We start from the raw sequence: 9,017 nt of genomic DNA, 5'->3' as shown, positions 1-9,017 counted from the left end.
AAGCTGTGGAGGAGCTCCCGACCCTTCAGACCGCCGCTCTTCGGGTTGACGAACACAAGAAGAGGACAGACGTCGCTGGCGAGACGCTCCGCCTGTGCAAACAACAACGTGCACTTAAGCATACTGACCACTCGCCAACGCACCGTGGCCCCACCCACCAACGCTCCGCGGCCCCACCCACCAACACTCAGTGGCTCCACCCACCAACGCTCCGCGGCTCCACCACCAACGCTCCGTGGCTCCACCCACAAACGCTCCGCGGCCCCACCCACCAACACTCAGTGGCTCCACCCACCAACGCTCCGCGGCTCCACCCACCAACGCACCGTGGCTCCACCCACCAGCGCTTCCGCTGCCCCACCCACCGACGCGCCGTGGCCCCACCCATCAACGCTCCGCGGCTCCACCCACCAGTGCTCCATAGCTCCACCCACCAATGCTCCGCAGCCCCACCCACCAACGCTCCGTGGCCCCACCCACCAACGCTCCGTGGCTCCACCCACAAATGCTCCATGGCTCCACCCACAAACGCTCCATGGCCCCACCCACCGGTTGTGATGGGACATTTTAGAAGCATTTGGTTTACAGGGCGTCGCCATCTCAGGTTTGGGGGACCAGAAGTAACCGTATTTGGATAAGAGGGCGGGGCTGGAGGAGGAGTTAGGGGCCTATGCAGCCCCCCCCCCCCACAGACCAGCCCAGTTTTAAAGGATTAATATCTGATCCATGATGGAGACACCAGATCTTTCGGATCTTGACCTGTGGCTGTCGGCACCGTTTTGAGCTGTGAAAAGGTTTCCTGAATCCTCAGGACTGAACCTGAAGGGAGCAGCACCAGGAACGCTGCCGTCAACAGGATGAAACCCATCAGGGATCAGCTGGAGGTTCTGATTCTTCTGATGACACTGACCCACAACAGGCCAGCCTAGAGGAACCAGTGCTTCATATGAGAGAAGGTCAGATCGAGGTCAGAGGTCACTCAAGATTCCTCACCGACAAACCACCGAGATGATTCTGCAGATGGGATCAGCTGATCGGTTCCTGAGGGGTTTAGACCCAAACACAATCACCTGGGTTTGGGCTGAGCGAAGAGGGTGGAACTCAGATCTGAACCAGTCTAATCCCAGCGACCCACCCAGTGGCGCTAACAGGATGTTCTGGTAACTCTCAGAGACAGCACTGAGGTTCACCAGAACCAGGATGGAAACCAGTCCAGGACCTGACGCTTTAGATCATCCTGACTGGAACATCTGGAACAGACCAGGAGGTCCAGTAACGCAGTCACCGCTTCTCAACAACAGAGATCAAGGAAGGTTTCCTATGACCTCCAGGTGACCTCCAGGTGACCTCCAGGTGACCTCCAGGTGACCTCCAGGTGACGCTCTTACAGCTGTGGGCAGCCACGACCACCTGCAGCAGCAGAGAAGCTTCAGCACCAGGTGAGACTCACCTGGATCTGTGGGACCAGCAGAGACGTCAGCATCCTGTTGTTGACCATCGTGTCTTTAGCCAACATGTAGATCCGCTCTGCTTCAGAGAAGCAGGAGATCTGCAGCGCCAACGCACCTGGCACACGCACACATTTGTTAAGTTTGTTAGAAAAATGTTTTGGGTGGTTTCCATGACAACCGGCTCACCTTGACTGGAGTAGACCTCCTTGACCATGACCAGGTGACCTGTAAACAGGAAGTGAGCAGGAAACATGTGACTCGACAACATTTTGTGTCTTTTCAGGAGGTTTGTGGTGACACATGATGGTCATATGGATCCAACTTGGGGATCCGCTTCAGGGGGATCCACCTCGGGGACCACCTCAGGGGGATACACCTCAGGGGGATCCGCCTCAGGGGGATGAGGGGGATCCACCTGATGGGGATCCACCTGAGGGGCATCCGCCTCAGGGGGATGAGGGGGATCCACCTGAGGGGGATCCACCTGAGGGGGATCCGCCTGGGTGACACTCACCCTTGACGGCCATGTGCTCCTGCAGCAGGTGGCTGTACTCCTCTTTCGCCAGCAGGGGGGGCAGTTCTCCAATCAGCAGGTTGACCTGGACCTTCTGGTTCACGTTCTCTACAATGTAGAACCGAGTCTGGTTCATCTGACGCAGAGACACCTGGAAAATCCAGGTAAAACCAGATCAAGTTCTGAGTCGTGAGCACGCCAGCTGATCAATAGTGGCTCACCTTCCTGATCTCCTGCACCTTGTCCAGGATCTTCTCCTGTGGACTCAGCGTCTGCTTCAGCACTGGAGAGGAACCAGGACCCCGTCATCACAAGGTCATGCAGGTAACTGAACCCATCTGCTGCTCTCACCTTGTTTGCTGCTCATCAGAACCTCCATCAGGCTGAACCTGGAAGCATCTTTATCCTGAAGGAGACCAACGTCAGCAGCATGAGAAACACTGAGCGCTACAGGTGAGCACACCTGAGTGCATGAGAACGTCACCTGCACATTGAGCTGGACCAGGACCTCCGTCAGAACAGACTTCGATGTGCTGACCTTTGACACCAAGATGGACACAAACGTCTCTGCAGTCCTGAAAACCAGAGCAGGACAGAGAGGGTTGATCACCTGGTCACCTGATCACCTGGTCACCTGATCACCTGGGATCTGCCTCGCCTCGTCTCACCTGGCCCAGCCTGCGTAGACCTTGATGACCTCGGTGTCTCCAGGTTTGGCCCTCAGGAGCCAGGCACTGCCAGCATCCTTCAGCGAGCTCCTGTTATTTGGGCCTCTGTGGTTGAGGCTGTCGTCGCCATGGAGACGCTGCATGCAGCCGATCTGGAGCAGCTCATAATCCTGAGGTTCATCTGGGAGGTAAAAGGCCCTCAGAGCTGCCTCCTGCAGGACAACAGTGGCAGTGCGCTTCTTAATATAATATAACAATTATTTTATTAAGTAACTTGTAAATAATTAAGATGTTTAATCACGTCCGTAAATAAAACTGTTGTTATTAGAGATGTTCTCAAGTCAACACAATGTTCCATCAGACCTGAGACTCCAAAAGTTCCACTAAAATGTTCAGGTGCTGGTATTATGGGCTGCCTGTAGGAGGCGTGGTTTAAAAGGGGGCGGGACTCTCACCACCACTTCCTCATTGGTTGTAGCTCGAAGAAGAGAGACCAATCTGAACGAGCCGCGCTTGAACGCATCATCGCCATCAAACACCCGAAGAGACTGTTTTCCTGTGACACCCACACACACACACACACACACACACGCACACACACACACACCACACACACACACACACACACACACACACAGAGGTTTAATCTCACTTCCTTTTTCATTCAGGAGATTTTCTGAAAAACAAGAACAAGAGCGGTCCACAGCTGGACTCTGGCTCAGGGTCTAGGTGTAGAATCTGGGCCAGGACGTGGGTCTGACCTGCCTCTGCAGGAGCTGACTGACCATCTTTAGACACCAGAGCAGCAGACGGATCCACATCGTCCGAGTTATCTGGTGAGATGAACACAGAGAGAAGCGGATGAAAACGTTTGGTTCTGGATCTTCCTGAACACGCTGACCGGGTCGGATCACTCGGACCTCCACCCAGCAACAGTCAACAGGGTGTTTGAGCGCCAGGGCGACCCACCGATGGAGACACCCCACAAAGAGCTGAACACCTTCACTCCTCTTCATCAGCACACAGATGTGGAAACACCTGAACTGGAACCGGGTCCAGGTTGGGGTTTGGACCAAATGTGACTTGTTGGACTGAACAAACCTACAGCCTGGTCCCCGTCAGCGGTGCCCTCTGAGCCCTTTACTGCCTATATGCTGACGACCCGCTGCTCTGATGTCATGTCCAGGTCGTCGCTGAAGGTCAATTCTCAGGAAACTAACTAGATCTAAACTACAAATCCCATCTGGGCACCAGAATGATCTGAGACTGAGTTAAACTAAATATAGGACCTTTAGGACCCCCCCTACTGGTCACCCAGGTCCATGTCTTGGTAATAACTGGGTTAAATTGGTCATTTTACCGGTCCTACCTGTGTTCCTCTGTCCAGTCCTGAGAGCAGCACCTGGAGAACTTCTTCTCTTGGACTGATGCGACCCAAACTAGCGAGGGACTTCCCTCCACTGTTAACAGACCTGGACGCTGCGTCCACAGACGCCATCAAGAGGGACTCATGGTCCTCACACTCATGGACCCCCCCCCTCTGGAAGCTGACCCCCTCCCCCCTCTGGAAGCTGACCCCCCCCCCCTCTGGAAGCTGACCCCCCCCCCCTCTGGAAGCTGACCCCCCCCCCCCCTCTGAAGCTGACCCCCCCCTCTGGAAGCTGACCCCCCCCCTGGAAGCTGACCCTCCCCCCCGCTGACACTGAGTTGATCAGTAAACTAAGCGAAGATGTCAGCAAACAAGGTGGATGTGCAGTGAGAGAGGATGTGGTGTGTGTGGGTGAGAGTGTGAGTGTGAGTGTGTGTGAGTGTGTGTGGTGTGTGTGTGTGAGTGTGTGTGGTGTGTGTGTGAGTGGTGTGTGTGTGTGTGTGTGTGAGTGTGTGTGTGTGTGTGTGAGTGTGTGTGGTGTGAGTGTGTGTGCGTGTGTGTGTGTGTGTGTGTGTGTGTGTGTGTGTGTGAGCGTGTGAGGGTGTGAGTGTGTGTGTGTGTGTGTGTGGTGTGTGTGTGTGTGGTGTGTGAGTGTGTGTGTGTGTGTGTGGTGTGTGTGTGTGTGAGTGGTGTGTGTGTGTGTGTGTGTGTTGTGTGTGTGAGTGTGTGAGTGTGTGGTGTGTGGTGTGTGTGTGTGTGAGTGTGTGTGTGTGGTGTGTGTGAGTGTGTGTGAGTGTGTGTGTGTGTGTGTGTGTGTGTGTGTGAGTGTTGTGTGTGTGTGTGAGTGTGTGGTGTGTGTGTGTGGTGTGTGAGTGTGAGTGTGTGTGTGTGTGTGAGTGTGTGTGTGTGTGTGGTGTGTGTGTGTGAGGGTGTGAGTGTGTGTGTGTGTGTGAGGTGTGTGTGTGTGTGTGTGTGTACCCTGGTCGGGGCTGCAGTCCTCGGTGAGCCGGTACACCTGCTTCCTGCTGAAGTTCCTGGAAGTGAGCTCGACACAGGCAGGATGCAGCAACATGCAGCGCAGCCGCCCCAGAGCGCACCCTGCTGGCAGGCTGCTGCAACAGGCGGCGTGTGTCTGTGGGGGCGAGAGACAAGACGCCTGTCATCAGAACCTGGTAAACAGAACCTGATAAACAGAACCTGATAAACAGAACCTGATAAACAGAACTTTGACACCATAAAATACAAACATCACAGATTGAACGTGTTTCCATTCAACCACTGTTGAAATGTGTTCCTGGACTTCTTCTATGGTTTTAAAGCTGGTTTGGTGGTGACGTCAGTGACCTCACTGGAGCTCAGGTGTTCCTGGCGCCACCCCGTACCCACGCCACCCTGGTGGGCGTGGCCCTGGCGCTGACTGACTCAGACACCCTGGTTGGCACAGGTGAACTTAGCCAATCGTTTGCTCCTCCATCGCCTCTGTGTGAGCAGTGGAGCCCCCTGGAGGCGTGGAGGTAGCTAAGAGAACCGGTTCAGCGGGTTCTTACCGTGATGCCGCACCACTCGCATCTCACCCCCACCAGGACGTCCGAGGAGCCGCAGGAGCGGCGGCAGACCTCGCACCTGGCCGCTGCACCCAGGCTGCCCTCCCTCCAGTGGTGGTGGAACGTATCCTGCCGCCACAGAAAGTAGAACGCTGAGGGACAAACCTGCTCCCCACGAGCGCTTCAGCACCGCTGCTGTTGTTTACCCACGGATCAATAAGTGACAGAGGATCTGTGGAGAACATCAAACACACCTTCACCTGCTCCAGAGCGGCGTCCTGGTGAGTCCTGCGACAGTCGGCACAGCTGAAGGCGGCGCAGTCAGCGTGAACATGCAGCTCACACACTGCAGCAGGCACACACACACACACACACACACACACACCACACACACACACACACACACACACAGTCAGGTGAGGTGTTTTCACGCTGCTTCAGCTGCTGATTAAACTCGGACCTTCGCAGCGCAGCGCCGAGTTTCCCTCCGTTTGCTTCCTGCAGACGCAGCAGAACCTCCTCTTGTGTCCTGCAGGGACGAGGCAGTGAGCCACGGGGACCTGAGGGGGGCAGCAGAAACACGTCCACGGGACGTTGGAGACATGGACGTGGACAGAGAGCAGCACAGTCACAGGACCAGAGGTTCCTCACAGAGGAGCTGAAACCACCTGAACTGAACTCAAACGATTAAACTTCCCACATTTCTGGCTGTTTCTTTTTTTACTTTTCTCAACCTCCTATTGTTGCTGTGGAGGATGCTGACAGGCATCGCCATGGTTACAGTATCTCTCCGGCCGGGCTCAGTGATGACGAGTTCTGATCGATCAAAGCACCGATCAGCCGTCCGTGACTCACCCGGATGGCAGACGGCGTCCTGCAGGAGCAGACGGAGCTCAGCATCTTCACACACCTCTCGTGACACATGAAGTTACAGACTGGGGAGGAGAGGGAGAACCGTGGGAGCATCTGATCACACTATTGATCAGTTCACACCAGCGACACACATCTGGTCTTCAGCATTAACGGGACAGTGATGTCGGTGTTCCTGGTCGCCGTGGCGAAACGCCGTTCAGGCTCGTTAGATCTCTGATGGACTCGGCCTTCCTCCACGGCAGGGACCAATACGTCAGCAGCCTCCATCCCATAGTAACGCTGCTTCGCTGATGTTTGAATGATTGATCACAGGAGCGATGACATCACAGCTGTTAATCTGAATGTTGGGTAATCTGAGCGGTTTTAATTGGGAGGAAGAGGAGGAAGAGGAGGCTGTAGCGTCTGTCAACATCACCCAAACAGGCAGCCGGTTGTCATGACAACCAGAGACTCGCCAGTCTGCCCGGCAACACACTGGTTGTCCCATATCAACCTGACAAACTGGTGTGTGTGTGTGTGTGTGTGTGTGTGTGTGTGTGTGTGTGTGTGTGAAACAGGTTCTGGGTCACTGACAGATCCTGATCCTGAACGGGCAGTACGTGAGTGTCGGGGGGTCTACCTTCACACAGGAAGCCCACCAGCCCCCAGATGAAGTCGCTGCAGCTGTGGCAGAAGGTGGGTCTGGTCAGGGTGACTTTCTTCAGGCAGTGTCCCAGCACGGACCTCTGGGTCCTGGCCTTGGCGGCTACAGGGCTGCCTCTCTGGCTGTTGGAGGGAGCCAGGTCCGGTGTCTTCCGGCCGGCCTCGGCCTCGGCCATGTCCCACACTCAGTCACGACCGGTACGACGGGGTCCACTGGGCTCCTGGACGTCTAAGCGTAAATCATCGCACTGGGCCGAACCCAGACCCGGAGCTTCTCCCGCTCCCAAAGCTATTTATCCGAAGCCAAACACAGAGATTGTACCAGGCCGTGAACATACCGATCCAAAATCCACATTCCTGGAACACACCGAGGGGGTTCCGGGGTCGGCGTAGCCTCGTCACGGCCTAGAGAGTCCTGCCGCTCCGGGACCTGAGCCGCTCCGGACCTGAGCCGCTGCGCCCGGAGACAGCGGTGCCAGCCGCGGTGCCAGGAGCTGCGCGGCTCCGCGCGGAGAGAGCCGAGCGCGGCCGGACTCCTCCAGCCTCGGAATGAATTAACGATGCCCAGCAGCGGAGCTCCGGCCCAGGCTTCCGCAACAGCGACCCGAATCGAGCCAACAGCGGTGAAACTGTTTCCAAACGGAACCAACCGGCCTGAAACCCGCTCAGCCGAAGGTCCAAAACCGCCGCGGAGAACCGAAACCCTGCAACAAGTGTGAGCCGAGCCGCAGCGGAGGCTCATTCCGGGTTCTGCTTCACCAGGACTCGCTGCTCTTCCGCGTCAGAGCCTCCAGCACTGATTTACTCCTCCTCCTTCCTCCTCCTCCTCCTCTTCATCAGACAGATCAGGAGATCACGCTGTAATCCGATTACTTTGTTGATCGCGTCTCAACAAAACGTGTCAAATTTTGACAAGGAATAAAAGAACGTAATTGATTTCATATCCCGGCTGGACACAAAGTTCTTAGAACAGGAACCATCGGAACCAGTGAGATGTGTTATCATGTGTCGTCATCATTACTGTTCGTTTGCTAATCAGTAAAGATTTTGTTCTGTTAAATCTGAGGCTGTGGGAATGTTTCATATCATAGTCCCATTCTTCCTCTTTATAAACCCAACCTTTCTGTTTTGGACCGCTGGTCGTCAGCACGCGGTTGTACCTGCAGCACGTGACCACCAGCGCCCGCACAGGAGCCTCTGAGCAAGGCATCAAGTGATCAAACCGGTCATCATGGCAGAGGTTAGAATCCCCTTTCGGTATTCCAGTGGTGAGTGGACGGACGACGCCGGGTTACATCCGCGCCACCAGGGGGCGCCACAGGCGACCTGAGCGGATCTCCAGAGAACAAGTGGGGCTCGTTCCACATCTGACCGGTAGGTGGCGACATTACAACCAAATCAGCCTTTGGAACAATCACGCAAACAGGAGTGAAAATAAATGTTCAGAAATAACGGAGCTGCTCTGGAACAAAGGTCCAACGAGGCGGGGCGAAAAGAGAAGGATAACAGAAAAAAGGAAGATTTTTTTGACATTTTGTCCACGTTAGATCGTTAATATTTATACTATAATGATAATCAATATTAAAATATTTATTGTTTGTTCTCATATTCTCTCTAAGTTCTGCTCTCCCCCCTCATCCCTCTCTCTCCCTCTCTCTCCCCTCTCTCTACCCCCTCTCCTACCCTCTCCTCCTCTACCTCTCTCCTCTCTCCCTCTCCCTCCTCTCTACCCTCTCTCTACCCTCTCTCTCCCTCCTCTCTCTCCTCTCTCTACCCTCTCTCTCCTCTCTCCTCCTCTCTCCCTCCTCTCTCCTCTCCCCTCTCTCTCCTCTCCTCTCTCTCTCCCTCCTCTCCTCTACCTCTCTCCTCTCTCTCCCTCCTCTCCCTCCTCTACCTCTCCTTCTCTCTCTCTCTCTCTCCTCTCTCTCTCCCCTCCTCTCTCTCCTCTCTCTCCTC

At 55.2% G+C, this 9,017-nt stretch overlaps 1 protein-coding gene across 3 annotated transcripts in view; it reads right to left on the bottom strand.

The window, feature by feature from the left end:
• LOC130531444 (diacylglycerol kinase theta-like) overlaps positions 1-8,641 on the bottom strand; it is an 11,548-nt gene extending 2,907 nt beyond the window's left edge. Inside the window, exons 1-16 of one of the 3 annotated variants that reach the window (XM_057043471.1) lie at positions 7,039-8,173; positions 6,402-6,481; positions 6,007-6,106; positions 5,801-5,892; positions 5,550-5,675; positions 4,981-5,134; positions 3,395-3,466; positions 3,089-3,189; positions 2,634-2,845; positions 2,450-2,540; positions 2,317-2,371; positions 2,187-2,248; positions 1,966-2,116; positions 1,638-1,676; positions 1,451-1,566; positions 1-92 (exon numbers count right to left, since the gene is read on the bottom strand). The exon at positions 1-92 is cut by the window's left edge and continues 60 nt beyond it. In XM_057043471.1, coding sequence (XP_056899451.1) covers positions 1-92; positions 1,451-1,566; positions 1,638-1,676; positions 1,966-2,116; positions 2,187-2,248; positions 2,317-2,371; positions 2,450-2,540; positions 2,634-2,845; positions 3,089-3,189; positions 3,395-3,466; positions 4,981-5,134; positions 5,550-5,675; positions 5,801-5,892; positions 6,007-6,106; positions 6,402-6,481; positions 7,039-7,237 — 1,742 coding nt within the window. In that variant the 5' untranslated portion in view covers positions 7,238-8,173. Of the gene's footprint in view, positions 93-1,450; positions 1,567-1,637; positions 1,677-1,965; positions 2,117-2,186; positions 2,249-2,316; positions 2,541-2,633; positions 2,846-3,088; positions 3,190-3,394; positions 3,467-4,980; positions 5,135-5,549; positions 5,676-5,800; positions 5,893-6,006; positions 6,107-6,401; positions 6,482-7,038; positions 8,178-8,221 lie in introns of those variants that run through there. The other 2 variants (XM_057043472.1, XM_057043470.1) reach the window with 2 other exon arrangements.
• Positions 8,642-9,017: the final 376 nt, after the last annotated feature.

Source organism: Takifugu flavidus, chromosome 9 (genome assembly GCF_003711565.1).
Source record: "Takifugu flavidus isolate HTHZ2018 chromosome 9, ASM371156v2, whole genome shotgun sequence".
Lineage (NCBI taxonomy): Eukaryota > Metazoa > Chordata > Actinopteri > Tetraodontiformes > Tetraodontidae > Takifugu > Takifugu flavidus.
The sequence above is the reverse complement of the archived record's forward strand: the minus strand, read 5'-3'. Positions and strand labels throughout refer to the sequence as shown.